The sequence below is a fragment of the Sinocyclocheilus rhinocerous genome, unplaced genomic scaffold (assembly GCF_001515625.1).
Source record: "Sinocyclocheilus rhinocerous isolate Xijiao unplaced genomic scaffold, SAMN03320098_v1.1 scaffold2012, whole genome shotgun sequence".
In the NCBI taxonomy this organism is placed as follows: Eukaryota; Metazoa; Chordata; class Actinopteri; order Cypriniformes; family Cyprinidae; genus Sinocyclocheilus; species Sinocyclocheilus rhinocerous.
This window is the reverse complement of record NW_015650320.1, coordinates 385,408-409,039: the sequence shown is the minus strand read 5'-3', so window position 1 is coordinate 409,039 and position 23,632 is coordinate 385,408. Positions and strand designations below refer to the sequence as shown.

Sequence of the window (23,632 nt, the reverse complement as noted above, 5' to 3'; positions counted from 1 at the left end):
TGTCTGTGCGGACAAGCACATGATGTCCCCTTAGGTCTGGAAGTAAGTGTTTTAGAGCTTGAAACACGGCCAGCATATCCAGGTAGTTTATGTGCCACGTAAGATGATGGCCTTCCCACCGACCTTGGGCAGAGTGGCCACTCATGACCGCTTCCCAGCCCGTGAGGGAGGCATCTGTCGTTAGCGTTACGCAACGACAAGGAGCCCCCAATATCGGGCCTTGAGACAGGAACCAAGGTTTCCCTTCACATGTCTAAGGCACGTAAACATCGCCGCGTGACCTTGGTCCTGAGCAATGGTCTCATGTACAGCAGGCCAAAAGGTATCACGTTGGACGCAGCTGCCATCAGACCCAACAGTCTCTGAAACTGTTTGACATTGAGTGACTGGCCTTCTCTCACTCCCCTCACGGCTGTGAGAATTGCTTCGATACGAGCAGGAGACAACTGTCCCTGCATCGTTGTCAAATCCCACGCCACGCCAGTGGCACTCTGTAGTGGAGAAAGCACACTTTTCTTGGCGTTGAGCCGTAACCCCAGCTCTTTGATATTGGCGAGGATGACATCTCGATGTCGAGCCGCCAACTGCTCCGATTGAGCTAGTATCAACCAGTCATCGATGTAGTTGAGTATGCGGATGCCCTGGAGTCGCAGTGGAGCCAGAGCGGCATCCACACACTTGGTGAAAGTGCGGGTTGAGAGTGACCGGCCGAACGGAAGAACCCAATACTGGTATGCTTCGCCCCCGAAAGCAAACCTCAGGAACCTCCTGTGTTGAGGAAGGATGGATACGTAGAAGTATGCGTCCTTGAGATCTATCGTGAGAAACCAGTCCTTGGACCTGATTTGAGACACAATCTGTTTGATAGTGAGTATCTTGAACCGAAACCGTTTGATAGCGCGGTTCAAAAGACGCAGATCTATGATTGGATGCAACCCTCCATCCTTCTTCGGAACGATGAAGTAACGGCTGTAGAACCCTGACTCTCTCTCGAGAGAGGAGGAGGAACACGTTCTATGGCCTTCTTCCTCAAGAGAGTGTCTACTTCTTGTTTCAATACCAGAGCCTGCTCGGAGCCTACTAATGTAGGAATGACCCCGTTGAAGCGAGGTGGATGAGAACTGAACTGAATTCTGTAACCTCTCTCTACAGTGTGCAGGACCCATTGTGAGACATTTGGCAGAAGTGTCCACGCTGTCATAAAGTCTACTAAGGGAACCAGTCTCTCGAGACTGGCCTCTGGTGTTGCTAGAGGAGCCACTTCAGTGCCCTGAAGCGCATGACCAGCAGGGAACGACCGACCTGACTGCTCTAGCGCCCTCACTTGAGGGGACGAGCTTTCCCGTGCTGTACCGTCGCCGGGCGGCAGCTGGGAAATTCGGTCGTCGGAGCTCACTGAGCCCTGAAGCACCGGGGGTGGCAGGGGTATCAGTGAAGTTCCATGAGGGCACTGAGGAGGATCGGGCACCGTATACCGAGGTGTGTACCTCTCCTCCCCAGGGTGGGCTGCTCTCGGGACGATGGAATTGTCAGGACCGCTTGGCCGAGGTCCTCTTTGACAGAATAACGGACCACAGATCAGCTTTCTGTTTAGAGAACCCCAACCGAGAACGCCACCCCACCCCCTGCTCTTTCTGCTTGGGGTACGGGTCGCGACGCTCTGTTTCTGGGTCTGGCGATATGAGGAGCTGATTGGAGCTCTATTGGACTGATTTCATACATGCTTCAGTACGTGGTCTCGCCGGGGCATTCCCAAAGCGTTTCAATGCAGCTCGAGTTCCTGAAGGGAAACTAAATATATTAATTAAGGGGTCATCGGATGCCCATTTTCCACAAGTCGATATGATTCTTTAGGGTCTTAATGAAAAGTCTATAACATACTTTGGTTAAAATTTCTCAATGGTAGTGTAAAACAACACCCTTTTTACCCTGTCAAAATCAGCTCTGCAGACATCAACCCGTTCTGTTGCATGTCCCTTTAAATGCTAATGAGTTCTGCTCACTCCGCCCCTCTCTTCTGTGGGATGACGAGCCATGATCTAAGAGACTGTAAACTTTAGCTGCGAAACTGGCTAACTAGCACGTTATTAGGAAAGGCGATTGCAAAGATTCATAAAAAACTCCTTATACTCACTTCTTCTGTAGATGAAGCTGGATCACGAATGATTTGCGCGAACATAAACATATTTAGGTAGATTGGGGGCACATTCCCTTCACAAACAAATGTAATCCACTGCATCTTCAGCAGCTCAGATGTCGGGAGTAAATGACAACTGCTATGTTCATTATTACATCCAACAACAAAACACTTCAATCGCTTAGGAGACATTCTTGTCTACATCTGCTCCGGCGTCGAAACAATGCCGGTCGGACTGTTACAGCACACTCAGGGCGGGTCTAAGGTAAGACGGCCTTGTCAATCAACAATCGAGGGAGGGGCCTTCGTCCGTGTGACGTCACAGAGACAGGAATCTGAGAACGGCCTGATTTGAAAAAGGGGATATTACTTTTAGGGATTAAATAAAAACCACTGGGTGGATTTTTATCATTATAGGGTAGATGTGTACACACACTGCCAACACACTTATGTTCAAACAACATGTAAAAGTAAATTTAGCATCCGATGACCCCTTTAAACCATGTTTTGAGCTAGTTTATTGAAATGAACTGTGACTGGAAAAGCAAGCTTTTTGGAAATAGCTGAGCTTCTGTTGGGCTGCTAAAAAAGTAGTTAAAATAAGAACGCTGCTACTTTTAGTTTGGTATTTCCTAACATGCTAGTGACAGTAACTAGTATCCTCCTCTTTAACTATCCAACAACAAGTTATGTGTTTGGTTTGTTTGTTAATTTTTGAGCATGTCTGTATTTAACTAGCTGAAACAAACAGCCTAGAGCAGCTAAGCTGGTTTATTTGGTGACCATCTTAAATGTCCCATTCAAACCATCACTGGTTATCAGTGTAATGTATGTTTCAGACATTTCAGATTTACCTGCAACAATAATCTTGGTGAAGTGTGTCATTTTTGCATTGCTACAAATGTGAAATGTATTAAAATCGGTGTACCTTTAGTGGTACAACAGCTTGTCAATGAGGCAGAACCTTTAGTAAAAAATAATAAAAGTCTGATAATTTATAGATATCATACTTCCCTAGCTATTAAATCACAGTACATTAAGATAATTGTTTTCTGAAATGTTATGTTTAAATATGCTAATAAAGCACTATCTAATTAAAAATGCACTCATTTGTATAAACTTCCAGAACAGAAATATGAACATTGGAACTAGGATCGAAATTCTTGTTTGATTTTGTTGATGTATCAGAGTTTCTACAGAAATGTTTTTTTTACAGAGATATTAGATTTCTCTTTTTATCACTCCAAAAATCAGACTGTCAACAGACATTATTTGTCAACAGATAATACATTTTTACCATGTTTTTTCACCTGTTGTAAAATAATATAGATAATACTGTAAAGTTTGGAGTATTTAAGCACTGCTGAAGTGGAGATTTGTGAGAAATCTGAGTGCAAAAGAAAGAAATGCTGTGTTCAAACAGGTTTCCTGAACATTGCCATTGGTTAGTCATAGAGTCAGTGTTGAGTCCATGTTGCTATGCTTGGCTGTTCGGAATATTAGAAGATACAGAGCAATGTTGTGATTGTGCCAGACTCACCCTTACGAAAATTAACCATGGTTTTATTGTAGTAAAATTGTAGTAACCATGTTTTTTTTGTTGTTTTTTTTTTGCATTGATTACCATTTGTATAAGCACAGTTTTACAACAAATATCATGGTTAAACCATGGTTAGTGTAGCAAAACCATGGTTAATTTGTGGTTACCATGGTTTAACTATAGTAACCATGGTTCTTTTGGTTTTATTTGTGGTAAAACCATGGTTGATTTTCGTAAGGGCAGTGTGACACAAACCATGACTCTATATACTACACTGAGAGAAGATAAACTATTTCAAAACTTTTATAAAAAAAAAAAAAACTGCACACATCACCTTTAACAATCTTGTGCCAGTAGCAGACTCAACTTTTTCAACTAAAACCATAATTCAGTTTAAGCTTGTCTACATTGGTCTTATTTTTAGCATGTTAGCATTTAAAGGGGCGACTTGTAGCTCTTACATGCTCTTACTTCAACTCTGAAACTGGCACATGTTTTCATCACTAGGATAATATTAGCTGTAGCATGCTAGTGGCTAATCCATAAAGAGTAGACACGTCCCAGAGTCTAACAGCTGAACATTCCACATCCTCAAGTGGGCTAAAGAAAGCGTTGCTCCCCTCCTGCCCTCAGCATTCCCAGCATGCCCCTCAGCCAGGCTCCAGTGTCGTCTGAAATAGCCGCGCAGTCATTACGCTAGAGCTAATGGCACAAGTTGACCTCGCTGCAGAGGGTTTGCCCACCAGCTAAACCATCTTGGGCTTCAGACTCTCTCTGGCTTCGGTTAGAACAAGAGCAAGTACTTATGACGAATGGGAAGGATGCTTTTAATTCGCTGCTCTTTTATTTTTCTCTTTGTCCCGTTGCTGGCTCAAAAACACCGTAGTTTCAGTCCCACATGTCACGTCGATGCCAGAGGTGAGGTGATCTGCGATCGATGCCAGCCGGGTTACACGGGTGCACGTTGTGACAGGTAAGACGACAAGGTTTGGCCTCCAATCTTTACCTCCAGTGGGGTAAGGTGTGCCATTTTTTTACTCAAGTTGCCCCCTATACAAAAAGAAACAAGACTGGTTATAGCAAATGATATTTCACTTACCTGAAATTAAAGAAAGTATCTTTAACATCAGGCCATAGATGAATGACTTCTGAATAAACAAAGTGATCCAGTCACACAAACTGAGTCATGTTAAGTTGAATCAATGTGATTGTTTTACATTGCAAATAAAAACATTTAAATTTAAATACAAAGGACAAATTTGCATTTACAAGTGATGCTGACACATCTTACACCAAAGTACCTGACACACTTTACCCCACAAATGGCATTTTGGGTAAAATGCTACATTTAGTAATTGATCGCTAATCTTTAGTCAGATTGTGACTATGGACATAAAACTCCATTTGACCTGTTTTACTTTTTTTCTTTCTGATTATATGCTCATGTGATACAAATTATGCACAAAAATGTGCCAGACTAAGGATGCAACACAGTTTACTCACTGGCACATCTTACCCCACCCTTTCCTTAATTTTAGTTACTCTAGTGACTAAAGATTTTTTTAAATTTTCATTATCACCGTGAGAGCTATAGAGAGCAGATGGCTCTGCATGCTTTCTAATTGCTCTCGTGGTGCTTTGATGTCAAACACTGATCGATCTGTGCAGTGCCCGTTCAAGTCAAACACACCTATCGTGATACACCTTGTTAGTAGCTTGTACCTGTGATTGTTGATCAGTAAGTACACGGTAAGAAAAATATATAGAAAATGGAAAAGGTACTAGAATTTTCCAGGACATTATCTGTTATCCATTATCTGTTGTAACCCGAAAACTCAAAATACAATGCGTAATTTAAAATGCAGGTAAAAAAACCTGTGAAAAATTAATACAGAAAATTCCTTCATATTAACATAGTAGACTATTTTACAGACTTTTCTTAGAGTGTAGCATACTAACTAACTAATACACTGCTTAAAACTATAATTGTTCAGAATGTGTAGTTTAACTAGTTTACTAGCTAATAAAAAAACTTAAATTGTAATTGTTCAAAAATGTGTTCAATAATTCAATGTTGTATTTAAAAATACAGTTATTTAAATTTTAATATTATTATATCATGCATTTATATTATTATACGAACAAATCTAATTCAACCTTCCTTTAGCAACTTCCCCTGATAATTTGTTGGCAACACTGTGCGTCACAGAAGTAATAGAGTTTACGACACTCCAGGAAATCCCTCATATGGACAGAAGCAGCTAGAGTGACAAATTGTACCAGCGTACTTTGAGGTAAAAAATGCATACAGGTTGGCAGGTCTGCATATGACGCTGTATATGTGACGCTAACATTCAAAAGTATCAGTTTTCAAATCTTGCCGCATGTTAAAATTGTTGTGAAGTCATAACATAACATAACATAACATAATATGTGACCCTGGACCACAAAACCAGTCTTAAGTTTAAATTTTTTGAAATTGAGATTTATACTGTATAAATAAGCTTTCCATTGATGTATGGTTTGTTAGGATAGGACAACATTTGGCCGAGATACAACTATTTGAAAATCTGGAATCTGAGGGAGCAAAAAAAATAAAAATATTGAGAAAATCGCCTTTAAATTTGTCCAAATGAAGTTGCAGTGCACGCCGATTGCCCCCTCGGAGGCATCGCGTGCGTGCTCTTCGCCCAAACAAATAACGCATAGATCGTGTGTGTCATCAGATGTCAAACAACGTCAACACTGATGCACACATCCTTAAACGCTTTGCTAGTGCTCGCCATAATGAGATGAATAGATCGCTCTTACCACAGAAATGCACGCTTCAAACAAAACAGTCAATGAAAACTAAGAAGAGAATGATGTGTGCTCCCGGTGCCTATTTATGCTATAGTCGCACCGGTAGTGACGTCATGGCTGTCGCCGGCCAACGAGTTGGTGTTTTTTCAATGTAAGCTTCAAACACGGGTCACGACGAAGCGTTCCCCATAGCGACCCCTAGAGGACGCAGTTCGAAGTTCCCATGAAAGGGAACTATAATTTTGACCCATACAATGTATTTTTGGCTATTGCTACAAATATACCCCAGCGACTTAAGGCTGGTTTTGTGGTCCAGGGTCACATATTGTGCAAGGAATTGTGCAAAAATTGGGCTTTCTTAAAAGAAACTCTGGCCCTGTAAATCATAATTTGTATGAAAAGGAATAAAAGTTGTCAGAGTTTTGCTGCCTCTAGTGTTCATTTCAACTGGAAACTGCAGCGATTTGTACGTATATGTATGTTTTTTTAATTTTGCAGAAACGTAGGTAGAGGCACCTATTTCCAATGAGCCTGGGTGGTTAGTTTACATCTACAATCCTTAAAATTACCCTAAATTTAAAATAAATGAATAAATAAAAACAATTCTCTCAGTAATCCCAAATGTGCATATTTGAGAGAGGTCTTTTCCATGTGAAATGGAATGGTGTACTGGAGAGTCCTAAAGTTAGTTATCTGACTGCACAGTAGATCCATTTTTGATGCAGTTTCGAAACTTGACCAGAACTTCACTGCATAATGCCATTGTACCAACACCTAATGAGTCATCTACAGGCAGCACCGCAAGACATCATACTGTAGTTGTGCTCCTGACTTTCATTTCCAAAAGGTAGGCAGCATAAGAAATGTTGATTAGAAAAGTGTTTGTATTTCATGCCAATATGCTTAAGTATTGTTTAAAAATAGCTGAATCTAACTAAAACTACATAGACTATTTTACTCATCTTTTGTGTGTGCTGTATGTATTTTTATGTTTGTTAGAATATCACGTTGTTAGCTTAACAATATAACACTAAACTCTTGAAATCAATGTCATTTTAACTCTTAAAATCATTTGGCAGATGCTTTTATCCAAAGTGACACATTGCATTCAAGGTATGCATTTCATCAGTTCATGCATTCCTTGGAAATCAAACTCGTAATCTTGGCGTTAATGCTGCTTATGTAGAAATCAGTTATAAAATTAGTCACTTTTGTGGTTTTGTTTCATTTAGGATGCAGGGGAGGGTGCCTCCTATAAGGGCAGCAAAAAGTGAAAAAGCCTATGTACAGTATTGGTCCTCTACAACAGTGGTTCTCAACTCCAGTCCTAGGGACCCACTGCTCTGCACATTTTGTATTTCTTCCTTATTTAATGCACTTGATTCAGATCAGCAAGGCAAGTTTATTTATATAGCACATTTCATACACAATGGTAATTCAAAGTGCTTTACATAAAAGAAAAGAAAAAAATAATCACAACAATAAAACAAGGAATTTTAAAACTTTGAGGTTCCTGTGTAAAGTGGCCACAAATGCAATATAGCGCAAAGCAGCTCCCTCGCTGTGGATCTCATGTTTTTTTCTTAATTTCATTAGCATCAGAAATCACTGAGCTCATCTTTCATACAGAATATTTCCATCACTCGCTCTGTTTATTTATCTTTCTTTCTCACCCCTTCATGTTCCACACTGGTAACGGTCTCTCTCGTTCTCTGAAGGTTTGTATGCTGATGTGTTAGCATTAGCATATGCTGCATTCTGGGGAGGTTGCGTTGGCAGTCGTGCCAGCTCTGTACGCAGACTAAATTACAGTGTTGTCATGGAATACGGCGTCTAGGTGGAAGAAAGGTCTCGGCTCTGCTGTGACCCCACCCCTGAAACAGATGGAGAGGGACTGGTGCAGTGCCAGTGCTGGTACACACTAGCTGGCACCAAAGCTCTCCACGCTGAGCCATTAGCAGACACGAAGTGGAGGGAACGGGAATGAGGGAGCTGATGGTGTGTTATGGAGGACAAGTGGAGAAAAGTTAGAGAGGAGAGAGAGAGTGAATGGAAAGGTTTCTCGTTCTGGGAAAAGCCAGGGACAGATGAACACAACAATCCATCACCGCTCAGACGGGGCTCGAACCCAGTCTGTACCCTGAGAGACCCACTGTAAGAGATGTGAAGGACATACTTCACACAAACTCAGTCAGGCAGCACACATCGCTCCTAAAACGTGTTCTTAAAAATGCATTGTGTCGAGGCCGTCCAACAGGAAAGCCACATTAAATGGAGCGCAAATAGAGACTTTTGCTTCTTGTGAGAAAAAGACTACAGTAATCGCACACAGGCTTTCAAAGGAGGTCAATGAGAAGGCAGAGATCTGAATATGAACTCAAATATTTCTCATCAAATCTTCCATAACCTGAACATTTACATTTGCACTATGCATTTGCACACACTTACCTATAGATCAGCCTTGAGGTTCCTTTTTTTGTTGTGATGCTTTTTACTGTTTACTGCATTTTGGGGCTTGGCTTTTGAGGGCCCAAGGTGGTCGCCTACATTTGCCTATTGGGTAAGTCCGCCTCTGCTTTTGGGAAACGTCAATGAACCCACATTCGTTATATAGCTTTATACTTGTATGCCAACTGTTGTCTCATCTGTGCCTTTTTTAGTTGAGTCTTCTATAGAGAAACATTTCAAAGAAACTTTAAAAATCAGCATTTTCCAACAGGGCCGTAACCACCATAGACACCGAAAAGGATATGTCAGTTCTAGTATTCAGATTAGCAGTTAGCCAATGTGTGATTTTCAGTGTTTTGAATCTTAAATTATTACATTTAGTCCCAACAAATCCTAAATATGTGGTTGCATCCTTGGCCAGCGGTCAACAGTGGCACATAACTGGCTCTCTTTAAACAGAAATCATTGCATAATACAAGACATCATACATAATTTTCAACACCAGATCCCAATTTTCATCTGAACAAATCAGATGAACTCTATTCAGTATCTGTAGAGCCAAACTGAGCCCACTGGAGTGCTACCAAAAACGGTAAAGCTTGTTTTATTAGAGTACACAGAATAAAGATGAGCAACAAGTGCCACAATTGCTGATTCCTTCAATATTGAAATATCTCACTCTTCTTAAGACACAAATTCAGAGACTTTAGTGTCGATTTCAATGATGACTGACACGACTGATAAATTGGTGAACTAAATTCCATATGTAGTAACAGCTATCCAAACTGAATCCAGATTATTTGATTTATATTTGTAGTTCATATATAGTCTAAACTACTCTTGGGGGGTTATACGCAGTTTAGTGTAGTTGTGCTTTGGATCTATAGATTTTTTACTATTTGTAAATTTATAAAGGTTATTATTTGGTAGATTAGCTCCCGACACTGCATATTTTGCATGTCTCCTTTGTCTGACACACCCCTTTTAGGTCTTGGAGTCTCTACTGATTCAACTCTACAGTTGAATCAGGTGTGTTTGATTAAGGAGACACACAGAATGTGCAGTGTTGGGGGCTCCAGGAATATGGGTGGGAACCACTGGTCTGTAGGACTGCTCAATATATTAAACCAGAAATCACTTATTTTTTATAGAGCTTTAGTAACATAAACAGCAGAAACCTTGTCAGTGACCAGCTTTACATTACATGCACCAGAATAATGGCAAGAAAGTGCCAATCTGAAATATCAGGTAAACACAGAGAGAGAGAGAGGAAGCTGCTTGCTAATGGAACTGCATGTATATGCGGATGAAAGTGTCCATTTCTGTTGTCCATGCATATGTAATCAGAGTGAAAGCGCAGTGTGAGCCTGCTGTTGCTGTTACACTGCAGTTGTGCTCCCTGAAACAGGTCTTATATTCATCATCCTACCCCTCTGCTTCATTCACACACTGTGTATGTGTTTGTTGTGAAGCATGCCGTAAGCTCTGAGAGTGTAGTAGGCAATCAGTAACAGTAATGGTTTTAGTGATACTTTCGGTTTAAGAATCACTGACCCAAAACATAAAAACCCAATACCCACCTCTCTCCACCCCACTCAGTCTTTCACTGACCTAATTCAGCTCAGTCCCTATATGGCGCCTGGTCCTGCTCTGAAATAGAGTACTTATGTTTAGTTTGGCCCTGCATGGCCAGTGACACCTGAAACTGCGAGTGAGTCAGAGAGAGCAGGCTGAGGTGAATGGGGTAAAGAGAGAACAGAAATAAGAGTTTGGAACAGTCCCAGGTTTTTTTTAGTAATTGTTCCCTTGTGTGCAGACACACAGGAAGTTGACCATATATATGGCCTGGGTTAAAGACACCTGACCCGAGTCATCAGTGCTTAAGATGGCACTCTCACAGCAGAGCTAACGACAGGAGAAATTATGAGCTGGCACCAGAGAAAGAGGAAGAGCCAGCCTTCGATGCTCAGTTACCCTTTAAAGGGTACCAAAGCAGCAGAGGTGACAGTCTGTCTGACAGTATATTGGGGGTTATGTAATTTTGAAACAGTAGGTGGGGACTTTTCCATTTACACAGACACTTAAAGAGATTCTGTATTCATTTACTAACCCATGTTTATGCTCATTGACGTCTAATTTGTCATTTAATGGATACCAGTCTTTACTCTCTTATTACACTAAATGCTCATTTAAAAAAAATGATAATAAATTATGAAAATAGTGAAAATAAAAAAACTGCATAATCAGATGTTTCATTGTAATTTGGCCTAGTAGGATGTACATGGAAATGCTACTAAATCGGACCTAAGACAGAGCCTTGTGGCACTCCATATGTATCAGTTAAAGATCGGTCACACTACACTTTTCGTTCCATTGACTTCCATTCATGCACATGCGAATGCGGGAGAGCAGACGTCCAAGCTTCTGCAAAGTTGTTTCGCATTCCACTGTGTTCCAAAGTTCAAGTGTGGTGAACTCAGACCTGCGAATTTGTAACAAGTGAAACCGTGTGACCAAATCAAGGTTGATACGTTACGGCATGACCTCGTAGCTGAATTAAATGAACATAAATGTAAAACTGCAGCAATGCAAGAAAGTGGAGTAGATTGTATGTTTTTATTTTGGATTTATTTTTATTTGTTATGTGTTAGATTTAAGTTGATCATGTCAGATAACGACTGTTGCAGAGTCATAAAAATTTTGCATACTTAATGTCTAGTGTGACTGTGGCTTTAGTCTGAGACAGCTCCACATTTACACACATCCGTAGGAAATAATCTGACAAGTAAAATTTAAACATGATTCCACTACTTTCCAAAGAATATTATGAGCTATAGTACAGAGAATACATCCAAATTCCGATGATAAACATCAATCTGACAACCATTTTCTTTCTCGTATTCTCAGATATGAAAGTGACAACATATCAGTTCCTTTATAGTTTGTTATATTTTACACTACAACATATGAATGAATGGAGTGGCTAATTTTAATTCCATTATCTGATTTTTTTTCTGAGTATATAAAAAATTTGGCATCAGACCCGTTCTGAATGTTTTAATGTAAAACAATATTTTCTGAGTGATTCACATTTTCCAAATTGCATTTACAGTCATGTCCTTAGGAGACAATTTCCTACCAAAGCATGAAGTTACATGAAGGTCACTTATCGTTTTAAATAGCATTGCCAGGTACCAAATATCAAGTACCAGGTCAGGCGGTTTGGTAAAAATCACACTTATAAATGCAGATATTACTATATATGTACCAAGATTTCTTAAATAAGACATGAGCCCAGAGCATTTGTACTGCTGAAGGGATATTATGTCTTTTAAAGTTATTGTGAGATTTAAGACTTTGTTTAAAAGTTGAAATCTCCAACATGCACAGTTAAAACTAGATTCTGCACTAGCATGCCGCTGGGCCTGTAAAGACAGTCACAAGCAATACCATATTCAATTAATAAGTCTAGGGTGGCTTGCGGAATCCACTGGGCGTGAGGGAAACACGGTGATTACTTTCTCTTTCCACCATCATGCAGATAGCACAGTCGTGTGCAGATAAGCGCAGAGGAATCCATTTAACATGAAGGCAATGGATAGACTGTGCGTGTTTATCAGCCAGCAACACAAGTTGCTTCAGTAGAGATATAGGATCCAAACGCACCGACTGCAGATAAGAAGAGCGGGTGGGCGAAGCGAGCGGAGGAAGTGATAGTGTCTCTTCCCCTTATATTTCTCTCACATTCTCATCGTCTGTGCTTTGTTTTGGCGAGAAAAGTCTCGGGTGTTCTTTTCATGATCAAAATAAGGTTGTTCATCAGACGTACTGTAATGGAGTCAGTTCAGTTGTACACAGCTCCTTTAAAAGAGAAACGGTAAATGACTCGTCAGGAAATGCAATATACTTAAATGCTTTCCTTAAGTGTTTCCATTTATCCCACTTTACCCCAGCTATTCTTGACAAACTATCTGTTAAGCTCAGCTTTAGCTTCTACAGTACATGCACTATCGCAACTGCTAAAGCCACCGCTGATCTGATTCAAACTGCAATTACAAATGACAAATTAACAGCTACATCACTGCACCACCTTCAAGCTAGATGTTAAATATACATAATTGTACATAAGGTATAAATGTTCAGTCAGTTGGTCAGTATCACAAAACAAACCCACACACAGTGACCCAAGCTGGCTGACTGTGCATTATAAAACAAAGTAATGAAACAAATGCATATGAAATGTTGATTTGAATGTAAATTGTTTTATTATGTGTATCATGTTTTGAAGTGTATGCATCTCTAAAGCATGCATTCTCTCTACTCTGGATGACCTCAGGTGTGCTAATGGCTATTTCGGTCGTCCCAACGTTCCTGGGGGTTCCTGTCAGCCGTGTATGTGTAACGGTAACCTGGATCTTACAGCAGAGCTCAGCTGCGATCCGGTGACTGGAGCCTGTCTGCGCTGTCGGGAGGGATATGGAGGCCCGGACTGTGAAAGGTGCGCTGACGAATACTTTGGAGATGCCCTCATAGCCAAGAATTGCCAAGGTGAGTGAAAGAGCAGAGTTTGATTGTTTTCAGATCATAGCCCTTTGACTAACAGCAACATGTGATGTCTAATCTCTTATGATCTCAATATTAGACAATTTAAGAATAAATAATTGGAGAAATCCTGCATACATCACCAGAGATAAGGCTGACATTTTCACATTTCGCTTTTGATTAAACATTACAAAAGGTCAATAATAATAATAAACAAACAAACATAAACATGGATGAATTGTTTCCAATAAGATATAACATGCATAATGTAAAAATAGAATTTATGCTCTCGGTTGATTTTTATAAATTCTGTTTAAACCTAAAGGCAGATCTACCATGAACTCTGAGTTTGTTAGATTACTATATTTTCTTCTGCAGAAGACAGTCAGTGTGATTTCAACTTTTTAAAAACCATGTTTATTGACTGAATGCCCTACATGAATGTCCCTGTTGACCACGCTACCCATAATCCTGTAGAGAGATCCACCAATCAAGTCACAGTTACCATGATCACAGTTGTAGACAATTCTGTTTTTGTTTTTATGAAATTGTGATTTGATTGGGGTGCTATTAGTTCATTATTACACAAAATAATTTAGACCTATATAATACAGTAATACTTTATTTTATGAATATCATTGTTTTTGTAAAATTAATATGACCTGTTAAATATGTACTTTGAAGGTCTAAATGAAAATGTAAAAAGTTAGTCTTGGAACCTCCCAGAGCAGAAAATTGGGCACTCCATAACTGCAGTAAAAAGGGGGGATATTTTGCACCTTTCCTAAGACACACCATATTTGTTTTTTTTGGTTGGAATTTTTAATGTGTCTGTTTTTGTTGAAATTAAATTGTGTTCTTCCAGACAGTGTGTGTGTGTGTGTGTGTGTGTGTGAGTGTGTGTGAGTGTGAGTGTGTGTGAGTGTGTGAGTGTGTGTGTGTGTGTGTGAGGTGAGTTGATCCACGGGCCGTCTACCCTCAAGGACAATACACACAGATTCCCCTCCAACAAGCCTCAAGCTGCACCATCTGTGCTCCATCTCAGTCAGAGTTCAGAAAGTGTGTGTGCATTATATTGAAATGCAATCCGTCCTCCTGCAGCCCTTACAGCAGTGTGCCCACAGTTACACCGTGCTGTAATTTTAAGCAGGATAGAGTCATTCTGTTTGATTGTTTTCCACACACACTGCACTGATTAGCATGCAAAGGGGTCATGGAATATTGAATAATCTCACTGGTTTTTAATTTTAGTTGTTATACACGCCAGAGGCGAGTTCAAAGCACATTTGGGTTGCACACATTCCCTTGGTTGTGCATGAAACATGACAATGAAACAGTTTCCCAGAGTTTATGTGTTCCTACTGATTTTAACAGTGCTTAGTTCATTTGATGTGGTTATAATATTGCAAAACATATTCAGATGGTGTCCAAACTGAAAGTCTGGGATTCAAAGTCTTATTTAAACCTGTAAGGAAACAGGAAGTCTTAGGATTTTTTATGTCAAATTTGTGATGTGAAAAATTGTGTAAAAATTAATAATTGTTCATGTTGTGATATTCTCATGTTAACTTTTTTAAATAAAAGTTTGACTCAAATTGTTATACTTATACTATTATCAGACTGAAAGAATTGGGAATTCTTATGTTAAATTAGAAAATTGCTAAATAGAAACATTCCACTAATATCAGACACATACATATTGTACAAACGTCATATTTGAAAAATGTGCACCAAGTTTCAGTAGGCCTATCTACTAAAATATATAGAGTACACCAGTGAAGGGGAGTGAAGCGGAGCCAATGCTTGTCCTTTTTTAACCTCTGACGCATGTTTATATTTAATGTGAGATTATAGGACTTACTTTATTTCTGCTGAGATTAACCAGTTTCAAAGAGAAGAATCATCAGTAAAACAATGCAGTGCAGCACAGCGCTCAGTGGGATGCTTAGAGAAGTTGTTTGAATGACCTACATTACACAGAAAGGCTTCTTTACCTGCAGTGTTGTACATAATGAAGTATGTCCAACACAAAAAGTTCCTCCTAAACACAACAACACTTTGTTTGGAATATATATACAGTATGTATTGTCAAAACATTGATGGAAATGTCACTGATCACGATTTAGTGTCAATGTCTTTCATGTCTAGTCGTGTTTCTCTCTACAAGTTTCTTTCTGTGTCTCTGTGTAGCGTGTCAGTGTCACACTAATGGATCGCTCTCAGAGTTGTGCCATCAGGAGACCGGACAGTGCCAGTGTCGACAACATGTTGTTGGACGTCAGTGTGACGAGTGCATGGTGAGTATACACCACACCACACCAAATGCAGTCATTTCTGTCATTGGGTTAGATTGACATTACTGTGTGCATAACACATTCCCTATTCATTGCGTCAGTGTGAGTAATTTTCTTATATATTTTTTATATTTTCTTATTTTTGTCTCTGCCTCTTCATAAACCCGTGTATGTTTAGCCGAATTGTTGGTGGGACAGTGAAGCTCAGTTGTGTAGGCCGTGTCAGTGCAGCGCTCGGGGCTCCGTGTCCCAGCGCTGTGACTCTGAGGGCAGGTGCATCTGTCGGGCCGGATACGTGGGCCGCAGGTGTGACCTCATGCGCCCGCCTCACTCCCGCAGGGAGACCCGGCGACCCGTCCAACAGGTTCCCATCCAACACATCCAGAGATGGGAAAGCAGAGGGGGCTGCCCTCGAGGGGCGTACCGCCCCGGCACAGGGGTAAACGCACGGCATGATGGGTGCACAGGATCTGTGTGTGTGTGTGTGTGTGTGTGTGTGACTTCCTTTGACTCATCTAATATCAGTGTAAGAGTGTTCAAAATAACACACATTATACACATAACTGTTTTTTCCTTTTTACTGCTGATCAGATCAGCTGTTTTTCAATTTTGCCTGTTTTATTCAGATTAACTTTAACATTGATGCAGTTTACTCCTGTTTACAATTTACCAGCCAGGGCTATTATCGTTCACTAAAACTATTCTATTAAAAAATATGATCTATTATCTATTAAAATATTTGAATTGAAATTAAGCTAAAATAAAATGTCAATAATATATGCAAAACTTTATATGAAAATTAGAAAGGTTGCCTTGGCAACTAACCGAAAAACACTATTTTAGTTACTGGAAATAAATTTTACTATCTGGACATAAATAAAAACTACAACTGAAATGGAAATCAATTAAAAATAAATAGTAATATTCAAAAAAATAAATAAATAAAAAAGACCAATACATAACAAAATGACTAAAAATGTAACTAAAATTAAAATGAAAGCTGAAAATATATAAGCTAATTTAAAATATTAATACAAACTATAATAGTATATGCATAGCTCCTTATTGCAATTTTTAGATTTGTTCCTTTGCAAAGTTGTGTTTATATTTTATTTCTGTTATATAAAATATATTCCCTGTAATGTAACATATTAATGTATATCATAATGTATGATGCTGCTTTTCATGGTAGGTTTTTGGTAACAATAATGCAGTACTGAGGACATCATGCATCACTTCAAGATCAGCATTATGCATTATACTGTAGGTCATCACATGCATACTGAAAAAAAATATTTAGAATTATTACACTTGGTTTTTCTCACTACCTGTAAATACACATTTTTGCACAAAACCTGTGTGAACATTTTCATGCACAAACTGTACTCAGCAAGTTCACACTTTTATTCTAAATGTAGAATGTGCTTGAATTCTGCTGGCCTTAGAAACATGGGAATCGAAGTGTTTTTTTATAGATATGATTATTATTAGAAAGTGAGTTGCTAAGTGTGAGTTACAATATGTCTTTCTTATTTCACAGCAACAACATGAGCATGTCAGAACTCGATCTGGGCTTCTTCATAAAGATGTTTATTGTGTTTCATCTGGTTTCGATAATGACACGTTTGGCTTTAAAGGGCTCCTGCATTGCATTCATAATGTTTCAATTGTTCCTGGAGGTGCTCTTATAATGTTGGTTTCATTTTTACATTAAACAATCAGTTTAAGGGTTGTGTCTCCTTTAAGATTAAATACCCACTGCTATGGGTAACTTCTATGCATGTGGAATAACTGTTATGAACAAGAGTTCAATACCAACCTACGGTATGTTTTTATAGTGCAGTGACCTCTTACATGTCAAAAGATCAGGAAAATGTTGATTTCTCAATTTATTCCTTTAGCAGAAGATCAAGAACAAATCCACATGCAATTGTGTTTGTGCAGAGGTTTTGCATGAGAAACGTTTCTGCATGCTTAAGTACACTTGTGTAGTTATTAATGAAAGAAACCAAAACAAGTATACATAATTCAAAAAGACATCCTTTGGTTTTAAGACGGATGTAACATAATGTGCACAGTCTGCTTTGGTTTTTAATTATACATTTACATGTAACATTAGTTAAGTAGCACTTAAGAGAGTCAGTTAATCTGTCATACTCAGAAAGCACATGGCACTGTTAAATGCTGTGATTTTTATGTTTTAGTCTTTTCTTAGTCTTTAAAAAGCACCAGGCACAGTTATGAGTTCTCTTGGAGGAGAGTTTTGTTACTTTGGCTCACAGCTTTGCATGCTGTGTGTGTGTGTGTGTGTGTGTGCGTGTGTGTGTGTGTCTTCATATATCTGGCATCCATGGGGTGCCACTGACAGTCTGTGCCAGGGCCGCTTCTCATTGGTTGCTACGGTGACAGCGCACCTGTTCCTAGCAGACAGATGGCTGTCAATCACCCACAGCAATGGCTGCCACAGTGACTTCACATCCACATGGCGTGTGCAGATTTATCATCACTGCATGATCATTTTGATCATTAAAATTAAATTGTTGGCATTTACCTCTCAAAATGTCTTTACAGTCAGTTGAAGTGAGTGTAAAGGAGACAGAGTACAGACTGGAGACAGAGGCAGATTTCTGTGGTTTGGTTTGATCTGTAATATCTGCATGGCTGTTCAGTGCTGTGCTCTGTGCTGTGTTTATGAAGGTCTTTGAGTCACTGAAGGACTGAAGGAGGTTTTATATAATATTGCACATGATACTGTTTGTATGACTAAACACGGCACATTCCACGAATAGGTGCAAAAAATGAGCTTGATGCTCTTTATGAAGTAATTTTTTTTTCTTTTTTTTCTAAAGGTTAAACACCACCTACACACCACCTACCCCTGTTCTCCAACATATGAAATAGTTCTCGCTCTAAAAATATAGGATTTGTGCCTTCATTGCTTTTTAAACCTATTTGTACTTTATTTGTGGAAAGTGCCACACAGCACAGTCTAGCCATCACTCTGAGAATGGCCTTGATTTAACCCTCCTCTCTGTCTCTCTGTCTCTCCAGTCTAGCTTACACATGCAGGGCGCTCAAGGCTGCGTCCCATGCCATTGCAATTCATTCGGATCGAAGTCGTTTGATTGTGATGAGAGCGGTCAGTGTCGCTGTCAGCCTGGTGTGACGGGACAGAAGTGTGACCGCTGCGCTCCCGGACACTTCAGCTTCCAGGAAGGCGGCTGCACACGTAAGAATTCACCTCTGAACCTCGAGCCCTTGATATGAGACCATGCATGTGCCTCTGTAATTCATTCCAGATTCACCCGTGCATTTAGATTTTTATTTGTATGAACAATAGAACAGTAAATCCATAGGATAGGGAAAGCATTAAATGTCTAATTAAATGTCTGAGTCTAAACTCATCTTTAATTTACATTAATGTCACAAGTGTCTCGTGTTTATTTGTTTTTTGATAGGGGCAATGCATGTTAATAAACATTAGTATAAAATTTATTCTGTTCATTTATTTAATTTTATTTATTTAATTGGTTTTTTTGAGCATAGTTTAAGATATAGGGACATATGGATGTAAATTAGAAATGCTGCTAATATAATATATAAAATTAAATTATTAAAAACCACAAACCACCACTGGTTCCAAAGTAGCAATCCCCAACATTAATTTAGACTAAATTGCCATTACTCATCCTGGTGCATTTAAAAAAAAAAAATTTATAATAATAATATTATATATATAATCTGATAGTGTCACTGCAGGTCAATAATATTACAGAATATGAAGTGTCTTATATATATATATATATTATTGACCTGCAGTGACACTATCAGATGATTTGAACTGAATCGAGCTGAATAATGACACAGTTGTCTTCTGTAGAGCTGCTTACAGCTGAAATTGAACTTGATGCTGTAAATGAAACATAACAGATGTAAGTGAAACATGGAACTGCTTTACATCTTCTGATCTTTGGAAGAGCAAAAGGTTGTGTGCCAACCACTCACATTTCAGACAATGGCTTTTAATGTGGACATCAACAAGCCTGACCTGTAAGCGCTACAGTGGTGTTCATTTCATTAAGAATAATGTAATTCTCTGTTGGGATGGTGTGTAAATTTGCCCATCTCCTTCAAGCTGGAGCGTCTTCTGTCACGCTATCACACTGATATTACCTCAGCAGAGAGCTGACATTTAGAACAGGTGCTCAGCTGCGCTCCACAATTAACCTGCTCTCTGTTTCTGTCTGTCTCGCAGCATGCCAGTGTGCCCATGTGGGAAATAACTGTGACGCTAACACAGGTCAGTGTATCTGTCCACCCAACACCGTGGGAGAGAGATGTGACAAATGTGCGCCCAACCACTGGGGTCACGACATCAGCAGCGGCTGTAAGGTACGGCTCACACCGTCACGGCTTCACTCTGTCTGCTCTGGCTGTGTATATTTATCTTCTGCCGAAACATCATTATTATTCACCCTCTGTAAAGTCTTGTCGAGGTGAATCTTTGAGTTAATGTCGCAGAGAATAGAAGGTGAGCTTGTGGGGATGGGTGGGGTGGGGTATATTATGATACACCTGTTCTGATATCATAATGAAGAAAAGTAGTAGTAGTTTTGCATAATCTTTTACTCTTTTCATGGTTCCAATCTGGATCCTCGCAGCAGCATTTTGAACTGAACTGACAAACTCCCATATATAATGGTTCATAGTAATCAGCCCTGAGCTGGAAACTATATATGTGACTATATATGTTTTGTTTGTTTGTGTATCAAACTTTGAAGCTGAGTCAAAGATGATGCTTGTGTGTGCAAATGTAAGGGCAAGATGTGGTTGGCAGAAACTGTGCTACGAATATACAGGTGGTGAGACAGAAAGCCACAGAGTTGACCAGAAGTTGCCTATCCATAAAACATAGTGAATATTCATGTATAGTTGGTGCACAGTGTCATGCAAACAAATAACAAAAAATTTAACACAAAACACCCTAATGTACACTCTAAGAAAGGTCTGTACTGTAATATGAAGGGATTTTCAATATTGATTTCGCAGGTGTTTTCCGTATGTTTTGAATTATACATTGCATTGTGTTGTGTTTTAGGGTAATGTCCATTTAAAGGAAATGTCCTTATGGGACATTATCAGATTAAAATACCAGTTTAAACTTCAGAGATTTAACTTCAGTGCCTTATGGGGTGGTGACGTAAAACACTGGCTCAATTTACCCCACAGCATTTGGCTAACTTTGCACCATAGCTGCCATTTTGGAAAAAACTACCTAACTTACCAATTTAGGCTAATATTTAGCTAAATGATTTGAATGGTTTTATATGTTGCTAAATCACCTAGATGCATCATAAATATTTTTAGACCTGGTTAAATTTGCTTTGATGTAACAGCCATTACATCTGTTATTCTAAAATTTTACTTTGACAAGCCAAAAACAGTTTTTAAAGGAGACATATTATGCCCTTTTTTTACAATATGTAATATAAGTCTATGGTGTCCCCAGAATGTGTCTGTGAAGTTTCAGCTCAAAATGCCCCACAGATCATTTATTATATCATTTTGAAAATGCCTAATTTGAGTGGAAGCAGAAACACGCAGTTTTTCGTGCCTGTCTCTTTAAATGCAAATGAGCTGCTGCTCCGGCAGCAGCAATATACAGTAAATAAATCAATAAATCCACTGCTCTGTTGTCTCCTCTGAGGCTGGGACTCTAAATAGTGTTCTGTGCTCATCTGTGCAGCCAAAGACAGAACAGTTAGTATGCTTTGCTCAAACTTTAGCCATGGCAATAGAGCTGGTATATCTTGGTTGGTAGATGCACTGGGGACCTGATTATAGCACTTAAAACCTAGAAAAGTCAGATTTTCATGATATATCGCCTTTAAAGTAAATGGGTGCCTTTCACTCCTCCCTTGTGTTTCTCCTTTTCATAGTCTGGCAGAAATGATGGGTGGTTCCAAATACATGATCACATGACAGTAAAAGTATACAGTTGCCAAGATATAGGGGGTGGGTCAACACTACTCACTGGCTCAACTTACCCCAATCTCCCTAAACATAATAGTCTTTTTTTTCTTCATTTTTATCCGGTGTACATTACTAATAACAAAAATAATAAGAAACAAAACTGTTTAAATAAAATATAATAATAATTGATGATTTAAGCAGGGACTTCTGGGAATGTCCTTTCCTGTTTTGTTTTTTTCATTGTAAATTTCAGCAGGGACTTCTGGGAATGTCCCTTGCTGTTTTTTTGTTGTTTTTTTTTCATTGTAAATTATGTAGTAGTTCATAGTTTTTACTTGCAAAAAAATATATAAATTTAACAGTATTTTAAAGTAAAGCTAAATATAATGCAATGTTAAACCATTTGTTCACCATATATGGTAAGGTAACTTACAGTACAGTTAATCAGTTAATAGGTTTTTACTGTAGCATGCATCAGTACACTGGATGAACTACATTTGTGTGGTGTCATATAATGAACTGACTACTTAGGTGCTGATTACCAATACATTTGTTTTTCAAGTCTCAGATCACCCCTCTCTTTCCTATGATATCTGCAAAAGTGAATTTTCGGTGACAGTGTAATTGAATGTGATTCATAAGCATTGCATTTTATGCAGTGGCACATACAACACACAGGTTAACAACTCCTTACCTAAAGCAATTTCTGGTAAAACTTACCAAAAGGTTGGTAGCCATATAAACTTTAATGTCTCTGTGGTAAACAGAGTTTGTAAGGCTTAACAACAGTATGAGATGTTGTGTTTCTGAAAAATAATACCTATATATATATATATATATATATTCACACACACACATAGTGGGTATAGAAAATAATTTGTTGCTTTGCAGCCGGAAATGAAGACAGACACAGTTTTTGTTTTATCCAGCTGTATTTACTGAATACAGTGCAACTTATAATATCCAAGTGAAAGATATAACATCAACATGTTAGAAAAAATAAAAACCAGAGTAGGTATGTTTTGAAGTGTGGCAGCTGGTTTGAGCTGGTTTAAGCTTGTCCTTAGTTGGTCATGAGCTGGTTTAAGCTGATCATGTGCTGGTCCTAAGCAACTAGCTCCTGCTTAGGACCAGCTCATAGCCAGCTTATAACCAGCTCAGGACCAGGTTAAACCAACTCAAACCAGCTGCCATGCTTCAAAACATACCTAACCAGCACTGGTCAGAGAGGCGACCAAGAGACTTACAGCAACTCTAAAGCAGTTGCAGGAATTTATGAGAAAGAGTGGTCACTGTGTGCATGTGACAACAATATTACAAATTCTCCACAAATGTGGCTTGTATGGGAGTGTTACAAGAAAAAAGCCGCTCCTCAAGAAAGGCCGCATGCAGTCAGACTGAGCTTTGCCAAAACACACCTTGAAGATTCTGAGGCAGATGAGACTAAAATGTAATTATTTGGCCTCAACACCAAACGATATGTCTGGCAGAAATCCACTACAGCTCACCATCCAAATAACAGCATTCCTCCAGTAAAGCATGGAGGTGGTAATGTCCTGTTATGGCGTGTTTCTCTGCAGCAGGGACTAAAGCACTTGGCAGGACAGAAGGAAAAATAAATGGGGCAAAATACCGTCAAATTCTTGAGGAAAATCTGCTGCCCTCTGCCTGAAAGTTGTCAATGGGGAGAAGGTTTACCTTCCAACATGACAATAACCTAAATCACACAGCAAAACTGAGCACACGTGCGGCGGAGCCAGCGTCAGCTTCAGGAATGAGGCAAGCGCTGGCAGGGATGCCTGAAGTATGGCACCGAGACGCAGCATCTCGTTCCCTCGAGGAACTAGAGTTACATGCGTAACCTGAGACGTTCCTCTTCAGGAACTCGAGCTGCGT

The 23,632-nt window shown here is 39.3% G+C and overlaps 1 protein-coding gene across 1 annotated transcript in view; it reads left to right on the top strand.

Moving 5' to 3' along the window:
• LOC107711612 (laminin subunit alpha-2) overlaps nt 1-23,632 on the top strand; it is a gene marked incomplete at its 5' end in the record, with an annotated part of 124,775 nt that overhangs the window by 45,110 nt on the left and 56,033 nt on the right. Inside the window, 5 exon segments of the mRNA XM_016516614.1 lie at nt 4,564-4,650; nt 13,264-13,475; nt 15,660-15,766; nt 18,815-18,992; nt 20,019-20,155. Coding sequence (XP_016372100.1) covers nt 4,564-4,650; nt 13,264-13,475; nt 15,660-15,766; nt 18,815-18,992; nt 20,019-20,155 — 721 coding nt within the window.